At 40.0% G+C, this 21,653-nt stretch overlaps 1 protein-coding gene across 8 annotated transcripts in view; it reads left to right on the plus strand.

Moving 5' to 3' along the window:
• The window catches only part of CTNNA3 (catenin alpha 3), a 543,396-nt gene that overhangs the window by 431,458 nt on the left and 90,285 nt on the right, over nucleotides 1-21,653 (plus strand). For all 8 annotated transcript variants that reach the window (XR_014548214.1, XR_014548215.1, XR_014548216.1 and 5 more), the window contains one exon: nucleotides 15,582-15,733. Coding sequence is in view for 5 of the 8 variants with exons in the window: in XM_083614464.1 (XP_083470590.1) it covers nucleotides 15,582-15,733 (152 nt within the window). In the remaining 3 variants the exon portion in view is untranslated. The remainder of the gene's footprint in view (nucleotides 1-15,581; nucleotides 15,734-21,653) is intronic.

The raw sequence follows: 21,653 nt of genomic DNA on the forward strand, positions 1-21,653 counted from the left end.
GTCGGGAGGTATGTTAATATGTGGTGCGTAGGCTACTCCCCAAGGAACAGCTGTGTTAATCTGCCACACTTTAAAGGCTGACAAATTTATTATGGCATGGGAAGTTGGATCCCTCTGGATCCAGTGATTATCACTTCAAAAGGTAGGTTGGGTTGCCCACCTGTCAGTCACTGATATTATAACATCACTTAAAGTTCATGCCCTATCCTGTATTCCAGATGGAACTGCCAAAATTCTGCAGTTTGTGGATCTGTTGCCTTTTTTGTTGCTGTGCAGCATGACAGAAAAGGTGACAAATTTTAAAAGCACCATATTTTGTCTGCAAAAGAAGGATGAGGAGCGCATGTAGCGTTTCATCTATATAACCTGTGGAAGATCTAACATTTTCAAATTAATGCTGTTTGTATGGTATGCAAGAGAAGCTGAATGAGAAAGTGGCTTTTACTGGCCTGGTTTTCTTTAATCTAGTACTTCATTTAAGTGTTTTTAAAAAACAAAGAGCAAACACAACTTTATTGTGGTTTTATTAAAACAGAGAAAACGAAAGCCACCATGGGCATATTCTGAATCGGAATAATGTCTTTTCAGACCACAGTTGAGCCCTGAAAAGCTGAGAACATACTGTCAAGTAACTGGGCACATGAGGATTAAAAAAATGTTCTTTAAAACTTCAGTTGAATTCTGCATATTTGCTGTGTGTAACAATCATAAAGCAATGGAAAGAAAGCAGCCTTATACCAGGTCAGAGTGCAGGCAACTCCCCACTTACTTGGGGGTTACGTTCCAGGCCCATGCACATGAGTGAAATCACGTAAAGTGGGGAGCACACTTTACAAAGCCTCTAAACATCCTTCCTGCCATTCTCTCTTCAATCCAGACCAAAAATACTGTATCCAAAACAAGAATTGAAGCTCTGGGGCTGGTTGGAGCCTGGAGGATGCACAGGAAAGTGGCTGCTGCACTAACCTGGACACCAACTGTTAGGCGGGGGAGGCGGAGCAGTGTAAACAAAGCCCCACACTGCCTCCGGTCTCTTTGGGGCGTCCTCTGCCCACACTGGAGTCTGGGGGCTCTGGGGAGGGTCTCCTCTCCAGCTCCCTCACCATTTCCAGATTTGATTTGAATTATTTATTTCCTGGCGTCACATGTATACAGTGGTACCTCGGGTTAAGAACTTAAATTTGTTCTGGAGGTCCGTTCTTAACCTGAAGCACCACTTTAGCTAATGGGGCCTCCCGCTGCCGCTGCAGCGCGATTTCTGTTCTTATCTTGAAGCAAAGTTATTAACCTGAGGTACTATTTCTGGGTTAGCAGAATCTGTAACCTGAAGTGTCTGTAACCTGAAGCGTATGTAACCCAAGGTACCACTGTACGCCGTTGTGTACTCATGGTGTGCAATTGGGGGGGGGATGTATTTGTTTATCTAGAACGGGTATATTCTACTCTTGAATGGTAGCCTCCTTCAAGGTCTCAGGAAGACTTCTACCTCTTTTTCCACTGGAGATACCAAGGGATACCTGAGACTTTAAGAATGCAAAGCTTGAACCATGGTCCCTCGCCATGGGGAAGATAGAAAGCTCTAAGCTCAGCATATGAATGGGCAATACTTCTCACTGCCTGGAAGCACAGTAGAAAGTCAACAGCCAGGGATGGATTAGTCAGATCATATCGAATACCTGTACAAAACCTATCTCTGTTCATGTCCAATAGAGCATTTACACAGAGAGGTACTGGCACTCTCACCATACACAAAATAAAGAGAATATGTTTATTTTCTCTCCTGGTTTTAGACTGGCTATTGGTACTTTGCATTTCCTTGCAGGTGGGGCCATGGCTACTGCTCACAGTGAACTGTCACCATGTTCTGAATTGCCAGGAATTTTAATTGAGCCAGATGCAAATGCTGGAAAGCTGTCTGATCTTTAGCGCGTTCTCTCTCTCTCTCTCTCTCTCTCTCTGCCACATTCTCTTTAATCTTCTTTTAAAAAAACACCAAACCAAACTATTTGCCCTTTTGGGATACACTGTTACAAAACACCAGTTGCCTGTGATTGGGTTTTCTTGGTTAACTGGCCTTTGCTTCATATTGGCTAAATTTAATTGGAAAGGGCTGCAGCCCTGTGTACAATCAGGCTGCGTAAATTCCGCTAACTTCACTGGGTATTAAAGCAGCTGAATGTGTGCAGCACTGCAGCCAAAATCTCAATGCTCTTACTTGGCTTTTATTTTTAGCTTTATTGAGCAATTATGCTTTCTGATCCAAATAATGCTGCATGTTTCCTATATTGACTTGGGCTTTCTTCTTTTTTTACATGTGTATCATTAAGTGATATAAAAGTTGTCAAACTGAAAATGTGTATTAAATGTAAACTAAAGCCTCCCAAGTCTGACTTGAATTCCAATACAGTTTAACTTGAATCAAAAGTAGAATATTTAGAACTGGATTACCCTTTGAACATGCTGTCTTTGAAAATGTGATCTAATTAAACATTGTAGATGTGGCATATGCATTTCCCAGGAAATTATAATAGAACATGCATGGAAGTGTTAAGCAATAAATACAGATGCCCCAGTTCTACTGGTGGACATGTGCCAGTTGAAGTAGGCTTCATTCCACCTGGGCATCCCTAGGTAGATGTGGAATTGCACATGCAAATGGATGCTGCATATGTGGTTCCTTTCCTGATCTATGTGTGGAGCTTTGTACATAAAGCTTCAGTCAGAAAATCAGTGATAGCACAAGGGATGCTTGAGGAATTCTGATACAAACTGACCTGCTCCACCTCTCCCATACAAATGTGCAGCTTAGAACACTGTTATCCTTCAGATTTCACACTTCTTCAAGCTTGCAGTGCTGATCTTTGCTCACAATGTGTACAAAAATGCATGTAGCACTGCATATTTAGAATTGGGAGAAAATAGATTGAACTGTGTACTGTATTTATGAATTTAGACAGATTTTCTAAAAATTGCAAATTAATGCAGAAATAGGATATAAAAAAACTTATGCTAAATTGAAATGTGATAGAAATACACTTGTCTGTTTGATAAGCTGCTGGAAGGGACATTGGGAGCAAATCACTGGATTTACCTGTCCTGTCCTTTCTTCCACTAAACAGTCAATAAATGTCATCATCGATTATCTGACCTGGGTTATGCATGTGTGGGCTACAGTTTTAATGTTCACTGTGAAATAAATCAGTGAAACTGTACACAGCTTCACCTGTGTCTGGTGGTAAATATAATTTTGTCATAGTGATAACAATTGGTCATGGACAATTTGTCTTGGACAAAAAATAAGCATCATGTCTGAGCGGTACTTATTTGGCTTGGGAAATCCCACCTCTGCATTTAAATATTGAGCTTGTTTGGACATTGGTGTCATTTCCAAGATCTCACTCAGCATTAAAGGCTATAAATAGCTCAAGTTACAGCTTTCAACTGCCAAAATGTATCTCCATTAAATTAGAAAAAAAGTGCAGATCATGGGGCTCAGCAAGCAGATGTAATCAAAAAATACAGAATATTGAGGAGGATAATTTGCCATAGTACAGACATTTCAGAGAGAGCATTATGTGACTGGTGAACTGCAGGTCACAGGGCTTGGTCAGAGAGAAAATGCCATTTGTGAATAAACACAAATGGCATCTTATGAGAGGAGTTCCTTTGGTAGGATTGCATATAGCCTAAAGGCTGAACTGCATATTGCAACAGACACGGGACTGTGTTTGGAGGGGAAATGTATCTATTGTATTCTCTCCCCACCCCATAATGTGTAGTTTCATAGCTCATGATGTAATGTTGTCAAGTTCTGCATTTCCCTGTTGCCACTCAACTACATGGGCTGTCACATACAAGGAAAAGCACAGTGATGTGTCATACCATGGTATGTGAAACTACATTTAATGGGGACAGGCAGAGGAATGTGACATGTGAAATGTCAGTTTCAGCCACAGTCCCATGTCTGCAATAATGTACACTTCTGCCCTAATAATTGCAGATTTTATAGAGGCCGCTCACCTCTAGCATATGGATGTGGAGTTAACATCTCATCAAAGATGCAGCAAACTGAACAAATTATTTGCCTTAACCCCAAGCTGAACAATTAATTGTCTAAACCCCAAACTACAAAGGAGACGGAACAACATGGCATATTGAGCTTTGCAAACAAAATATCAATAGGTTTTCAAGACTTGATTTACAAGTCCAAAAACTGTAAGCAAAAGAAAAAGAAAGAGAGAGAAAGAGACAGTAAGAAAGAAAAGCCTATGGAAAGGGGAAACCATGGACATGGAACATTCCCCCCCCCTCTCTCTTTGAGGGAGCATAGGAATCCTCTATCTTCTTGCACTTGATGATTACAAGCAAGGAGTTATATCTCAAGGCTCCCCTTCAGTAACCTTCCTCTGATAGAAAATCTCCCTCTGTCACAACTAGCTCCCCTTCCATCAGAAAACATGAGCCCTGGAATTCAATCCATGAATTGCAGAGCAGAAGCAACAGACTACCCGTGCTAGATGAAAGGAGTTACTTCTTCACACAGTGCTTAGTTAAGGTATGGAATTTGCTGCCACAAGATGGAGTTGATGACCACCAACTTGGATGGTTTAAAAAGTGGGTTAGACAAATTCATGGAGTATAAGAGTCTTCATGGCTACTAAATGTGATGGCTGTTTACTACCTCCAGTAACAAACACAGAGGGCCCCTGAATACCTGCTGATGGGGAGCGCAAGTGGAGAAAGTTCTGTCATGCTGATGTCTTTCCTATGAGCTTCCCATAAGCATCTGGTTGGCCACTGTGAGAATAGGCGGCTGGATTAGGTGGGTCTTTGGTCTGATACAGCAGGGCTCTTTCTATGTCCTTATATTCTTAGATCAATTCAGCTATTTCTTGTATTTCAGACTTCTTTCAAAAGACAAATATAGAACCCTTGAAATTCTACCTGGAGTTCTAAGCCAGGGATTTCATTCTGTTTGCAAGCTGCATCGGGATAATAAAATCCATTAATAACAATGGATTATCTGTGCACAACACACTGAATATAAATCGGGGAATGAACTCAAAAATTCAAGACATGATTTAAAATGTAGGTTATAAATTGTCCTCTGCCATTCAGTATCGTCACCAGGTATAGGTTCAGTATACGCAACAACGGAGCACTTTAGTGAAACACTTCATTACAGCATCTTATACACTACTTAAAGGATTATGTTAATGTTCATCCCACAAAATAACAAGATACTTAAAACATTTGAGCTGTCTGAGAACTTATTAGCTAGAACCAATAGCGGAAATCTTTATTTATTTATTTATTTATTTTGCCGAATGCAACTTTGCTGTGTTATCATGTGATACAGGTGCAAAAAAGTCAATGAAAGCTTTGGATGTGTTGGGCCTGGCACATCTTTTCTAAATTGGCTTGTGGAAATTATTTCATCTGTTTCAGAACATAGAAAATACTATATAAAGCATATATGTGGATTCTTTGGGAGAGGGGGTAAAAAAGAACTCTTTCCAGCTACAGTTTGTCTCCCAATTGCAGCTAGGATCCTTGTCTTACTGTGAATTTGTACCAGCAGGCCAAAATGTGTGGGTTTTTTTCTTTTTCTGTTGGCCATTGAGAAACACTGGATAGATTGTGCTTGTCACTCATGCCATCTTTGTGGCAAATCAGCACCAGAGGTGGAATACTGCATCCCACAACAGCTGAGTGAACGGTAGCAGTGGGGAAAGTTAAGTGTGAATAAACTTCTCCTTTCAGTGGAGCTTTTGATATCCCTCTCCTGGGAAGGGAGAGTTGGTAACCTTTGTTTCCAGTAGAGAGCAAGAAATACTGTTCCCAGAAGTAAAAAATAAATCCTCAGCGTACAAACATTACTGCTTTGTAGTTTCACACCCTGATTCCCCGTAAGTGGCTATTTATATTCAAATCTCTGACTCAATGAATACTGTTGCTGTGGGGGTGTTTTTTTTATATTCATCTACCCCTCCTTTTCTATGAGTTCATAAGCAACAATCTGTTTTTAATAAGGTGTGGACTCTGGGATTTGTTTGATCAGCGAAAATACATTTTTTCACTATGCATATTTCTTACCAAGTGTGATGCCACTTTAGGAGCAACTACGCAACAAAACAAAAAGCTGTCTTCTCTTTTAAGGTACTTGCTCCAGTGTGCTGTCTGGTCATTGCTTAGGAGAGCACATTTCCATTGATGGATGTGTCTGAAGCGCAGCCTCCACGTTTGGGCAAAGGAAGTTCAGCTTCAGTGAGGAAACCTTATTAGGAAACTGCTTTGTTTTGCATTTGCAAAAGGCATGCTCCAGGCAAGAGCTAAAAAATCCACTCACTGTCATTCAAGTAGAAATGAATACTGGGCTTATTTTTTTATTTTATTTTTTTGCTATTGAATTCAATTCCCATTGTTATTTTATGAGCTTCATAAAGACAAACATGTAAGCAAATGGAAATTGGCAAAATATCTCAGCTTCTGTAAACAGAACAAGCAGGGTTTTTTATAATCCTATGGGGATAACATATATGGCTTCCTTTTTATGATAAAATAAGGAATGTTTTTAAAGCATGTGTTTTTCAGTGCTTCTACAGAAGCACTGTTCCTTGACTGGATTCACATGGATGTAGATTAATGCTGAGAAGCCAGTCAAAATACACAATCAATACTGAATCCATTCACACTGCTGTAAAGTTAGAAAAGTCATGATTACGATACGTCATGGTGGTGTGAAACTAATCCACATTTCAATCGGGTAACAACATGGACAGGGCCAACTCCATAGATCATTTACAGATGCACCCCTGCAGTGTGAGGTCCAATCATGCTGAGGTGGCTCAACCCATATACAAAGAGCACTCATGTCGCTGGCATCTTCAGGTAGGGCTGTTCTCTTTGAAACCATAGGAAGCTTGCTTCCATCCAGTATAGACCAGGGCTGCAGGGCCAAACCACAGCCACCTGACCACCAGCTGATGTTACTGGGTGATGTCAGCTGATGATTGGTGGTGTGGTTCAATTCTGCTGGGTGCTATGCTGCCAGTCCTATCGCTGCCAGAGAACAAGCTGGCAAAACAGACCCTTGCAGCCAGCAGGATTGCACTTTCCACTCTGAGTTCAATTGTGCTGGATGCTGCTTTGCCAGCATGTTCCCTGCAGGGGGTGCACTGCTGAAGCAGACCCCTCCCCCCCTGCAGCCCAGCTTAGACAGTTGGGTGGAACCACACACTTACCAGTCACATGACACCAAGTGGGTGGCTCTGCCCATCTGTCAAGGTTGATCTGCAGGAGTGGAGGGAGAAGATGTGGCCTGCTGGGGCAAACTGGTCCCCAATTCCAGCCCCTCCAAGTGTCCCTATTTTTCAGGGACAGTCCCAGATTTACAGAAGCTGTCTCAGTTTCTGATTTGATCCTGGAATTTTCCTTAGGATGTCCCTATTTTCATTGGAGAAATGTTGGAGGGCATGTAGTTATGACCCCCAAGCCAAGGAGATAAGAAACTGTGCAGCCTTTAGAAGACATCTGGTGGTTACCCTGTATAGGGAAGATTTAAATGTTTAATGTTTTATGTTTTTATATGTGTTGGAAGCTGCCCAGAGTAGCTGGAGCAACCCAGTCAGATGGGTGGGGCTTTATTTATTTATTTATTTTGTTTAATAGGATGTCCCTATTTTCACTGGAGAAATGTTGGACAGTTTGCACTCTTGGTGTAGATGGACTAATGGTCTGCCTCCATGTAAGGCAACTTTCTATGTTACTACAAGTCCTTTTACTGTTTCCTTGGTCACTCCAGTCCAGACTTTGTCCCACAATGAACCCTGGGCTTGCCAACGTTGCCTGGATGACAGGAGTGCCCAGGGAGAAATTAAAAGTACCCACAAGCCTCTCTCCAATTCCTAGTGTACTCCAGAAATGCATGTGCCACCTGGGGTGGTTTTAGAGTCCCTTTGGGCAGAATTAATTTTGCTGACCTGGAGGATTGGCTGTTCAGGACTGGAGGTGCTTTCTGCTTGACAAGATACTAGTAGTTATGGGTCTCAAAGCCAGGGTAGGTACTGCCAAAAAATGTGACACTATATCCATTGCCCCATAGGTGTTTGATCCCTTAAGAAAGCTGTGGTGATCATTCACTGTAGCTGCTTCATCCTTGTCTTTCTTCCTGTTCTTGGGGCAATGCAATACAGTAATGACATTATGTAAGGCAGAACCTGGGGAACCTGCAGCCCTCCAGATATTGCTGGACTCTGATTCCCATCATCCTTACCATTGGCCATGCTGGCTGAGACTGATGGAGGTTGGAGTCCAACAATGCCTGCAGGATCACAGGTTCTCCATCCATGAGGCAGGGGTAAGACCTCTAAGCATAGATGCCAAAGGTTTACTATAGTAATGGTTATTTAGGGCGCAATTGTATACATGCTTAGTGGAGAATAAGACTCATTGGACATAAAGGGACCTGTTTCTGAGTAGATAGGAATAGCCCTGGAATACTTTGGGAGGAAGGGTGGGATACACATCTAAAAAATAAATTTGATTGTGCTATTAAGTCTAGATTCTGTAAATGTTCTTTTCAATAAAGCTACATTATTCTCTTTGTTCTAGACGTGCAGACTAAATCTAGCTCACAGCCTTTATACTGAAATATCGTTATTTGTAACATTTCTCCATTCTGGTTAAATATTTTCCTACCTTTATTACTGACCTCCAGATTAATTCTGCTGAGATAATGAAAGGCAAAAATGTTCTTAACATAGCTTCTCAGTTCCATTTACCTTAATGCAATTTTTTCCTTTGAAAAACAATTCCCATTATACCTTTTTAAAATGAAGTAATCCAATGCTATGCAAAAGTATTCTTCTCAGTTATGAACTGCCACATTATATATAAATTCAATATGGAATACACATCATGTGGACTAGGATGTGTAGCAGGTATTAAAGTTCCAGTTTAGTCTTTTTTTTAAAAAAAATTAGTTTCCATTGTCCATTTAGTTTCAGATCTCTCTTCCCTGTAGGAATGACAACAGACTTTCTTGAGCTGGTTTTCTGATGTTTTCTCATCCCCACAGGTTGACTGCTCACTCTTCAGTGGCTCTCATTGATTTGAGAGATGACTGGCAGGTAGTATGAGAACATAGCACAGCGGGCAAACATCACACAGGTTTGCCAGCATTCACCCATGTCCTAGAAAGCTTTGGTAACCCCTGGGAAGAAAAGCATGCACACGACAGGATGGGAGTAAAAAAATAATTAATTCCTATGTGGTCCTGGGTACAAAGGGTATATTTGTTTTGCAAATGGACAGCAGTGTGTAGTCAGAGGCCAATGTTGTCTTCAGGCAGACAGCATCAGCCTGAGGTCACAATGGCATGTCTCTCCTCTTCAAGAAGACAGTGTCAGCATGAGGCTAAAATGGCCCAGTCTCCTTCAGACAGGCAGCATCAGCAACAGGAACACTTGGGCACCATCTCTTCCTCGCTGAGGAGAGCGTATGCAGGTGGGTGTGGCCTCAGCCTGTCATTCTCTTTTAGGGTGGGCAAAAGCGTTACGTGGGCAGGATGGCCACAACTCCCTGTCTCATACACTTAAACAGAAAGTAGCAATTCAAAGGTACACAATAGTCTACAAATATCAAGGGTTTCAGCAGTACAAAATTGAGACATTCATTTTGGTCTGAAGTTGTTGTTTGTATCATTGGACATACCCATATCATTGGAACATAAGAACAGCTGCTGGATCAGGTCGGTGGCCCATCTAGTCTAGAGTCTTGTTTTCTCAGTAGCCATCTAGATGCCTATGGGAATCCCGCAAGCAGGACCCAAATGTAAGAGCACTTTCTTCTCCTGTGACTTCTGTTAACTGGTATTTGGAATAATACTGCCCCCAACTATGGAGGCAGAACATAGCCATCAATGCTAGTAGCTCTTGAGAACCTTTACCTCCTTGAATTCCCTTCTAAATCACATGTCTCAATGAGCCATTTCCAGCATTACACCTTCAGCATCTATCTGTATTAGATAATACTTGAAACATTAATTTTTGCTGAATCAATCTCAGTTTTAAGCCTCAGGAGATGTTCTTGATAGATTCTAAAGCCATTTTTTATTGTTTATGTTGTATAACCTGAACTTTTACTTTACAAAAATCCAGTAAGCGTTTATAGGTTAATTGCCCGATTCTGCAGCTGTTAGCTCCTGTGACATGGAGGCGATAGGGATTGCATTGAGAGAGTGTTTTTTTGAGTCTGAGGAGTTGGGCAAAGCAATTTCTTCCACCCTGGAAGTTCTGTAGTAGGGAATAAATAACAACTCTCTGAGAGGTGTCTGCTTGCTGTCCATTGCTTCCTCTGAACGTAGGGTAGGATGAAGGCCAGAGAAACTGCATCAGATTGCATGGTGTGACCGTGACACTCACCTGATCTCCAGCAAGGTGCAAAGTGGAACCAGTGCAGCACTCCTACCAGTGTCTTTACACCAAAATGACCTTATCACCACTGTGTTCTTTCTCCTCCTCTCCATCCTGGTTTGCTATAACAATCAAGAGAGATCAGGTGAATGCTGCAGCTCCACCCTGCCATCCACCGCTGCAGGTAATGTGTCAGAAGTTGTGTAAATCAACTCCTTAGGGTGGGGGTGCTTTCTGTTGGGAATTTCCATTCCACCTTTAGTTGCAGACATGGAACTGTTGCGTGTCACATGTCTGTTTATGTTCCAGCACAGTTTGCTGGGAACTTCTGTTGTGTATAGCCTTTGCTTTTGACACTCTCTGATGAGACGAAAGAGAGACGACATGTTTTCCTTGTCCTGATTTATGCTTAATAAATCTGTAGCTTGTTAGTATGCTTCCACAAGCCTCATGCCACTTCTGTTTGCACAGTATGTTCTGCTGATATAGTGTACTCAGGCTTTGAAGTCTGAGTTGCTGATTTACATCACACCAGAGATCGGGGGATCGTCACTGCTGGAAGGGCATGATCCAGCTGGGGGCTAGCCTGCTGGCTTCACAAACCCCGAAGGATGCTGACACTTTCTAACAAGATGCTTAAATTAAGGCTAAAGTCCTAGGCATACTTACCAAGATGCGAGAAACACATGATTGCAGGGTGGGACTGCAGAGCAAACATGTTTAGAATTGGCCTGCAAATCCCACAGGATATTTAGCATATATGTAGCACATTATAAATGTTCAAAAGCTCCTCATAAAACAGGTCAGTGTTGCTATCCCCATTTTGCAGGTAGAAAGTGGTGCAGCTGAGACAGGCTTGGCTAAAGCCACTGGATGAATTTGTGGCTGAGGTGGCATTTAACCAGATATTTTCCTGTTACGTAAAAATTACCATAAGGATTAAAAAGGCTTGTAAAGACATTGTGACTGGACAATAAGTAATTTTAATGATTTTATAATTTAAAATGGACATGTGGCATGATGATAAACAATGGAACCAGGGAAGGGAATAGGGGGAAGTCAACTCTACTTTTTTCTATGTTTGAATATGTATTGTTGCTTTTATTTTTTGTTGTTTTTGGAAAATTAATAAAATAATATTTTTTAAAAAATTACCAAAAGGGAAATACATTATTGCAGGTTCTGCACCCTCCTTCCCACTGTGCCTGAAATCATATTTTAATCAGCCTTTCTGACTTTAGCCTTCAAGCTTTCTATTATATAATTTATGATTAAATATGAACAATCAAGGCCTAAGATGTAGAGCAGATATAAAAAGCATGTTGTGGCAGATCTGGTTAGCCCCCCACTTATGGATGTCCTTATGAGCTGTCTCTCGTGATATTGTACAAAATGTGAAACCAATGACATTTAATTACAGAAACATTACAGAATGTCTATGCCACCATGTAACAAAATTTAGAAACAACTTAATCTTTCCCTTTTCTGTACTGCATTGCAAAAACTAATTGCAAAGAGGCTTAGATTTCTGTGATATCCAGAGATTGCCTGTGTCATACAGTTCAAGCTTCTTTAAAGAGCCAAAATAGTTTTCTACTGCATTAATGCAATCATTCTTTTTCTCTTCTTTGTTGTTTCATTTTCATCTATATTTGAACAGATCATTTCTCAACTACTCATTATGGATTCTGCTGTACTGTTAATAACTTGCCCTGGAATTATTTGTGCATGATGAATGATGACCCAACGGCACTTAAAACATTTTGGCCACACACACATATATGTGTGTGTGTACACCCACCCACACACCCCTTGGCCAATTCCGTTCTCTTACATTAGAAGGTTATCTTATCTAGTCTATTAGAATTATTTATATACTATAGCAGATACATCAGTGCTTTCCAAGATTTTGACATTTGGAGTTACACTTTTTTCTCAACTAGAAATTGGAGACACATTTAAGTCTAATTTCCAAAAGTGTTGTTTGTGCAGTAATAAGAATTTACCAACACTTCAATTTATTGTAGACTGTGCACTAGTGTAAACTGGTATACAGTTTATAATAATAATAACAATAATAATAATTTATTATTTATACCCTGCCCATCTGGCTGAGTTTCCTGGGCGGCTCCCAATCAAGTGTTAAAAACAGTACAGCATTAAATATTAAAAACTTCCTTGGAGGACTTTTAAAGTTTTTTCTATGTTGCTTGAGTCCTGGAACTTCTTAACTAATCATTGCCTAAAAGAATGGCAGTGGGGTAGGCTGTGGCAAAAAATAGAATATACTAAGAAGAGCAAGTCCCAAGCAGTCCTGTTACTTGTGCTTTCATCTCAATTGAAAAATTTGCTGGCTCCTAAGATTTGTGCGTGCACAAAATGTTTACCCTTTGTCTATCACTGTTAGCAGACTTATAGTACTTCTGATAGGAATCCATTTTCATAATCAGAACAGTTAAATCAATCTGAATTCCCCATTGCAAACAATGTGGCTGGCAACAGAAGCACTATGGTCTGATCTGCCTGGCCTGCATGCAGAAAGCATAGGTTTTCAAAATATGTAACAAATCAAAGCCAACAATCAAAACTCAACATGTGACTCCTTCAATTATAGATAGCATTGAAAATCGGAACGTGAAAGCTTAAGATAAGAAACTCAGTTCACCTGTATTTGAAATGGAAATTTGCCTTGGGCTCCTTGGCATGCTTAATATATGATCAGTTTATGTGCCAAGCGTTAAAATGTATTAGGACCAACTGGTGTGATCTGAGATCTGAGGGTGCAAATGTCTTGTCAAGTTAAGTACTTTATATATTCTGGGTTAAAGATTCTGTTTAATATCTGGAATATTGAACTATATCCATTTATCTTTTTCCTCTTTCGTATACTTGGTAGCATACAGTATTTAATATTTTTTGAATGGTATGCCTCTTGGGCCTTAGGTTCCTAGTATCAAGGTTCCTTATGTTCCTTGAATCTCTTTAAAAAAGAGATGATGCTTTAGGGATGTTGGAATGTTCGCATGTTGCACAAGCACCTCTGAAGTCCCATTCTTTCACCAGAAATTTTTTTGTAAATGAGGCTTGGATATAAAGGGACAAAGCAGGAAAAGAAGGGAGGAGGAACTGATACCCAGTTCATATTCCTGCAGCCCAAAGCCAAACATGTTTTCTCAGACATCCTGCAGAGATGATGCAATTTAGTTGATGTGGATAGGACTGCTGACTTTTTCATGTTGACACACCAGATTTCTTAACCAAATAGTTGTTTCTGCTTGTGAATTGTTCAAAACCACCATAAGAACTTGCATATCATTTAGGAGTTGAAAAAAAGGCTTCTTTGCAGTGACAATTTCCTTTACTGAGTTTTGACGGAAGGTAACAGTACTTTTTCTCCTTGTATCTTAATAATGTCAGGATTATTTTTGTAGTGGATAGGTGGTAACTGATCTGTGGTATCATTCAATCAATATATACATTTAAGTTAATTTTTTTTACTGGGCTGTAGTGCCTATACACCAGCTCGTCAGGAAAAGATACAATAAAATGAAGAGCCACAGTGACGGTTATAATTATAATAGCAAGCACAGTTAAACTTACGCTAGCTTAAATAGCCTGTCTAATCTTTTAGTAAGATCTCTCTTAAGACATACAGAGAACATTAAAGTGCTTTCCATTGAGGTCTCCAGAAGGTCAAATGCTATTCTGTTAGGACCAGCTTTGGATATGGATGCTCATGTGACCTTTTACAAATCAAAGATTGCCCCACGATTCATGCTAAAAACCTTCCATGCTTTTGGCAGAGCACCTCCTAACTCATGGGTACTTAAAACTCATGGAAATGAAACTCAGAGAAAGAGCTCACGGCTGAGCTTTTACACAGAAAGTTTCTTTACATTTTATTTTTAATAAGTCTTAAGATACGACTCCATTCTGAGACTTTCTATGAGGAAGCCCTATGGGATAAAAAGGTCATTATAACTTTAGCTAGTGGTAGCAGTGCCAACGTCTTAGCAATGTGGACTATCGCACTTATAGCATTGCTTAGCCATCGTAAATTATTTGAATACAAAATCAATCATTGGAGGAAAATGCAGTTAATTTTGTTATGGTGCACACCCTTTTATTTTAGTCAGCATGGAAATTACTTAGTAGGATGAGGGATGAATTTTGCCTCCTTCATGCTTTTAAGAGGTACACAGTAGGAAAGGCAGTGCACATTAGCCCTTTTCAGGTGACCAAGCGAACATGTGAAGGATAATGCCAGGATTGTGCACACTGTCCTTTTTGTAATCTTCATATGTTCATCTGATTGTCTATCTGATCCTTGCATGCATGCAGTTTGTACATTCATAAGGTATCTACAAAAGCAGGTTGCAAAATGCAGGTTAGAGCTTGGTTAGAGAGAGTTTATATGCATAATCAGATAATCAAATGTACATGTAGATGTATTTCTGACCCTTTCCTTCATAATAGATGTGTACTTTGGTTCCTGGTTCCTGGTCCTTATTATACGATTGCTTAATGCTCGTGTGCCTCAGACGAAATTGATAGAGCAATGTCCCTGAAACTGAGCTCAGACATCAAACCTGGCAAAGTATTCTGAGCTCTTGTGCCCTTCCTCCAGAGCAGGACAAAGAGAAGTTCCCAGACAAAGCCAGTCCTTGGAAATATGACACAAACAAAACAATTCTCCATGTGGACCCAACTTGGGGGGGGGGGGAGTAAGTGAAAGAAAATAAACAAGATCGGAAATGCAGGAACTGATTATTGTATTGTTACCGACCATTTATTCATTTTCTCTCCCTTCTGTCTAAACATTTCCTTTCTCTACTGTGTCCTGGACTAATAAAAAGCATGAGCTGGGAGCCGAAGTACAGCAAGTTTTGGGAGATTTCCACTGATGCACGGAGCAATCATGTGAATCAACACTTAATCCCCACCCCTTTAAAAGCCTTTACTGGTGGGCAAATGGAATTGTAATGCGTTGCATTATTATTAACCTAGGTGTCTGCCTTCCATTTTCTTTTTCCTTTCCACTATTGTCCCCAAAAGCTTTTTTTAAAAAACAAACAAATACATGGGATTTCTCAAAACTGAAAGATAATGGCTAAGAAGACATTCTACAATTGCCTTAAAAATTCTCTTTTTAACTTGATTTAACAGTGATTCCAGAGTTTATCGGTCAAGTCAACACTGCATTGGAAAAGATAAGCAGGAATACAATTCATCTGTTTGATGACAATCAGTTTGTTGACATCTCCAAGAAGGTCTATGACACAATTCATGACATTAGATGTTCAGTTATGATGATTCGGGTAAGTGTCTTCATTCTTTCATGCATTGCCAATTAAAACAAATTAGTCAGCCACATTGTTGTGCAGCATTCATATGAACGAGGGCTAAAGCCAAGTGACTAAGCAAGTGTGAAAGACAAATTCTTTCAAAAAATAGTTTGCATTTTGTTTTGAGAAACTGCGCTGTAACATTCAGAACCAGCCACTGGAGAGAGAAGGTGTGCAGTGTGTGGTTTCTCCTACTTAGGAAGAATCTGTACTGCTCACAGATGTCCTCTTTGTAGACACAAATATGTATGCTTTATGTGTATTCTTTGTCCAAGCCAAATAATAGAACAAATAAAACATAATAAAATACATTAGCAAAATAAAATCAGCAAGAGTTATTTCATAGAATGTTTGTGTACCATATGAAGAAGAGTTTTTTGGCAGTGTATCATATTAGCTATACAGAAATTGTTTTGAAATTTAGCAGCTATTTGAAAAAGCTATTATTGCTACTTGATTGAAGGCTAATTTTGAATCATAGAATCATAGAATTGGAAGGAACCAGGAGGATCCTCTAGTTCAACCCCCTGCAATGCAGGAATCTTTTGCCCAATGTGGGGCTCAAAACCATGACCCTGAGATTAAGAGTCTTGTTCTGTACTGACTGGTGATGTAACAACATAAAGTAACCCTATTGACAACGCAAGGCAGTAACTTTGGCTGGGGTTAAAATTAAAGAGACATTTAATTTCTGTACTAGAACTGCATGAACGCAGGGTATTTGATGAGAGCAGAAGCAACTTTGGTTTCTCAACCTCCAGCTCCATGACAGACACGGCTTGAAAGTGAATAGCTGTGAATGCTCTCCTTGTGTTACAAATGCCCTCCAGGTCATAGAATAATCTTTCTAAATCATGGTATATTTTAAGATGGCAAAACCAATGAACTAATTTGTAATTCTAGATTTCTGTTCTATTCTGTTTCACCACCAAGTCTTGGATGTTGGGATTTAGCAGCTATTCTGCTTGCTTCCATGGCTCATAGATTCCTTCCTGGAAAACAGGTGTGCTCTCCTGACATTTTGCTGAACCCGGCTGTGAATGATTGCGTGCTCTTGGGTTTGAGAGAATACATGTCCCATCTTTTGTGCTTATGAAATTCCTAAAGAAATATAGATTCCTCATCCTGCCAAAATGAATAAGATTGTGTTAAATGGCAAGCTTCTTTCACATTCTTCACACACATTACGTGCAAATTATGCAGAGCAAACACTTTTGCTACATTATCAATATGTTCATTTTTTCTAAGAACAAAGTATAAATATACTCAGGATAAAAGGATAAAAGTTTCAAGGGATGTTTACTTCCTTATTTCTGAAGAGGAAGATCGATTTTATTTCCCAAACATGCATTTTCATGTGCTTTGGTATAATGAAAATATGGGGACTTTTATGTAGGAAATACTTCTAAAATACGGGTAGCAGATTACTGCATGGAGACTGTGAGACATGGGGGTGTTCTGGATTGGGCTTACATCTAAATTAGCAAATGAACTGAAAATACCAAATTAGCTCATTCACAGTGTTGTAAATGGTGCTACAGCTAGTATGGATGTTAAAATCATATATGAAATGCACTTGCCATTTAAAGCACTCACCTTGGTAATACCCAGTAAAATAACCATTAAAATATGTCCCTGTCTTCTTGCTATGCTTGTACAGTGTGATGAGGTCAGAAAAAGATCTGTTGCAAATGTGACAGGGGGAATGGAGGTGACTTTTTGCAGAGGATGTAGGAAGAAGTGAACACTTTAGTAAACACTGAGCAGAGCTTTCTCCGCTCCAGAAATCCTCTAGTTTTATTGAAACTCTTATTTTTATTCTTTTGCTCCCCTTGAGATTCCTTGGACATTCCATCAGAGACCAAACCTCCAAATTCTACTCAAATTTTGCTTTAGGCAAAATTGGTTGCAGCTCTGCTTTCGACATCCATCAGAGTCCTGAAATAACAGCTTAGTGCTTGATAGCACAGGAACAGTTGCACTTTTCTCGCTCTCTCTCTTGCTCCCTCATTCTCTCCTAGACAGGCTAGCTGAAAACTATTGCTAGACTATTATGGAACAGGACATTGCAGCAGAGGTGTTTAGTCCTATGATTATCGAAATCTAGTTTTTCTGTGCCACATGAAAATAGGCTTAACATTATGGCAGGTTTTTTCTAGTAATATTTGCAGTTAGTTTCCTATAGTTATAGTTGTTTGAATTGTGTCAGGATTCCCTTCCTTATTGTGTGAGTCACTCTGAGGCTTCTTTTGTAAAACAATAACAACCAACCAGCAGATTAATATAATTATAATGCATCACATATAATACATCTCATTATTTATTAATAGTACTTATGCCTTGCTTTTCCATTTTGAACAAAATGCTTTATCAGGCTGTAAATGGTCTTGTCCAGGGACAGTTCCTGGGGTTTGTAATGCTGCTAGTATTTATTTTTAAAAACACCCCTCTGTAGAAACTCTTCATTCTTCCCCCATACCCAAAAGACAGCTGTTACACAGCTTGTTCATTTCTGCCATTTTTAATTCACCCTACTCAAGGGCTTACAGCGGGGATGGGAAACATGTGGATCTTTGAATGTTGTTGGACTGCAAGTCCCATCATCACTGACCATTGTCCTTTCTGGCTGGGGCTAATGGAAGTTGGGGTCAAATAACGTATGGAGGGCTGCAGGTTCCTTGCGGATGGGCTAGCTGGTGCAAAGGAGAATGAATGGGAAAGTAGGAATCACAGCAAATTAGTCCTAGGCAGGTGCCCATGTTTCCCAGATACTGGTGCCAGCTGTTACCTAATCTGCATTAGAATATGCTTAACATTGGCAACTCAAGGAAAAGTCAGAAGAAGTTAAATAGTCCAATACGCCATCTGGACATTTCTGTTTCATTGACTTTGTTACGAGAGCTTGACACCTGAAGTGTTTCTGAGGTTTGCTTTAATAACAGAGGGCACACTTCCCCTTACTCTTGAACCAGAGATCTGGTTCAGAACAGTGCCTCACAAAATGTTTTTTGTTTTTTTTTAAATAATATTTATTGCTTTTAAAGATTACAGAAAAAGAAGAGAAGAGAAAATTTAAAAACAAACGAAGATAGAGAAAGAAGAAAAAACAAAAAAGTGAAAAAACACCACAATACAATACAGTATAGAAATAATATAAACCCCAACCCAATCCCATTAAGCTAAACACATAAATAAATCTAAACAAAACAGTTTAAAACACATCTCTCCTTTTCCATATTCTATCCTTCATTTCCTTGTTTCCTCGACTTCCTCACATCTCCCTTTTTGTATTCCCATTCTTCTAATTATTTCAGCAAACCCTTTCCATCTTTCTCTGTTTTTTATCGTCTTGTAAATAACATATTTTTAAACCTTATTTCCCTTTAAAACTAAATTACTTATCTATTCTTAACTTCTTCTAACATTTCTACTAAATCCATATAATAACATTCCACGATTTTTCTAACAGTCATTAATTTTGCAAAATTTCTAAATAAAGCTTTAGCTTCACAATCTTCCTCCACCCTCTCCTCTCCCTGGTTTCGGATTCTGCCAGTCCTTTCCGTCAAATCCATATATTCCATCAGCCTGGAGATCTTATGTCCAAGGCTCTTAATTCTTTTCCAAGTCCCTTCTGCGGATCTTCTTCATATTCTTTGATGCTCAGGAGCAAATCTCAGGAAAACTCCAACCAAACAGAACTTTTGTTCCTTCTGAACAGCTCAGCCAAATTTCCATACTTGAAACTAAGGTCCATAGGGTATTTCAGAACGTATTTCAGGATTCCTCCAAGTCCATAGGCCCCCACAGCTTCAAGCTCCTCCAGGCCCCAACCCATGTCCCAAATGTCAGTTAATCCCTGGATGAAGGGGTCTTTCCAACTTTCGTTCTTCAGTCCAAGCCAGGGTCCCATCCTCAAGCTCTGATTTTTGCTAAAATCAATCATGCAGGGCCTCCATTTGTAATCCTCGATTTGCCTCTGTAGAACTGAGGATCCTTCTTGAGTTACTTTAAGTTTCACAACGGCATCTTTCTCCTTTTCCTCCACCATTTGTCTTGCCAAGATATTTTCCTGTACCAAGTCCATGTTGTTGCTTGCTTTTTGATTCAAGTTAGTCACTTTCTGTTCCCGGCTGTCAAGTTTGAAGATCATGTCATCTACATTTTTGTGCAGCTGTTCAAGTGAATCATTTATTTTGAATAATGCAGTCACAATACCTTCTCCTATCAGCATTTTTAATAGTCCAAGGTCAATCTCTGATTCTCAGAAACTTTATCTTGCAGCTGGAGTTTACCCTGTTACACTCCTGTAACAGTTTCACATGCTCCCTCTAGAGGAAAGCAGTTTCAAATTGTATCAGTTCTTTCAGTCACAGAAACAGTTTCGATTTTCAGTTATTTTTCACCCTTTAATAAACTCAGAAGAGATCAATGGAAACAGTATCTTTCTAATTTTAAGTATCTGTCAAATCCGTTCTGTCAGTGAACCTTCCCCAAATGTCATCAGGCAGACCGTCCCCAGGTTCAGAGCAGTGGTAGTTTACTTTTCCCTCTCTCCTGCAGGTTCTCCCTAGGTCCACGGCTTCCCCCCTCTTCTCCTGCTTCCAAGGGGGGTTTGATATTTTTAACCAGTGGAATTTTAATCCTTTATCCAAAAACTTTCAGAGACTTTAGTTTATAACGCCTTTGCTTCAATCTATTTACAAAAACGGGAGGCGGACTTCCTGTTTAGAGCCTTCCCGCTACTTTGCCAAATTAGAATATTTGAAGATCCAAATTTTCCAGTCTACTCACGGGTAGTTGTTTAAAGTCCAATTGTCCACAGGAAAAAGTCAGCGCTCTCCGGCAACAGCAATGCGGCTTCACTCCGTGAAAGAAGCAGTCGATTCAAAGCACCGCGCCACTCACCCCACGTCGCTCCGGATCCCCAAAACAGGGTTTCCCCGCGAGTAGGGGAGGCGCAAGAGGTGCCAGCCGAATCCCAAGTTCACAGGCTTCTCCCGCCTGTGATTTCTGTGGGTCTCCGCCTTCGCCGTGGCGGTCAGACCCTGCTTTTCACGGAGCAAGTTCCTCCCGATCGGAGGAGTTCCGCCATTGCCGGAGCCGTCAACCCGGAAGTCAGTGCCTCACAAAATGAGTCGAAATAAAGAATTCCCTGCATTTTGAAAGGAGGTGCATTCATATTCCTAATTAGATACCATCCAATTAGTTGTAAGAAACAGAACTAATACCTGCCTATAAGGCACTTCTGTATCTCTAAATGCTATTTAGGCATAAGCACTGTCTGCAGCAGCCAAGGTGAGGGAAGTAACATGCTTTACAGCCAACTGCTGGGACACATTGACTCCCTGCCAAACACACTGGGCTTCTGATTACACAAGGATCTGAGTACTGATGCGAGCAACAAAATTCTTGATCAAAATATAACTGGGAGATGTAAATGAACAAGGACACAAATTCATGGGGTTCCTTTCAACAAGAAAGGAAAAGAAGAATCTCTCAATGGGAACAGCATGGCAACTATTTCAACCATGAAATGACTGTGGGGTATTTTTTTTAATTAAAAAACCTGCTAAAAACAACCAGTCTGCCAAAAGTAATTATTAGCTTAGATTGTCAGTGGTATAGTTCAAAGTTTAAGCAACCTCTCAAATGTGTAAAATGTTAGGAAGCACTGGGGGGAGATCAAAGGCAGGTACTTTGCCCTACTACAGACTCTATTATTGCTCTGCTAGGAGATTTGCTGAATTAGACCTAAACCTGATGACTGGTTCAGAAATGTACCATTTTGTGTTCATTCTGTGAAAGTGCCTTCACGGTTTCCCTACTTGAGTTTTCTCCTCTATACTTGCCACATTTTCTATATCACGTTCTGTTAATAGCTTATATTGTT

This window comes from Podarcis filfolensis, assembly GCF_964270895.1.
Source record: "Podarcis filfolensis genome assembly, chromosome: 5".
Classification (NCBI taxonomy): Eukaryota; Metazoa; Chordata; class Lepidosauria; order Squamata; family Lacertidae; genus Podarcis; species Podarcis filfolensis.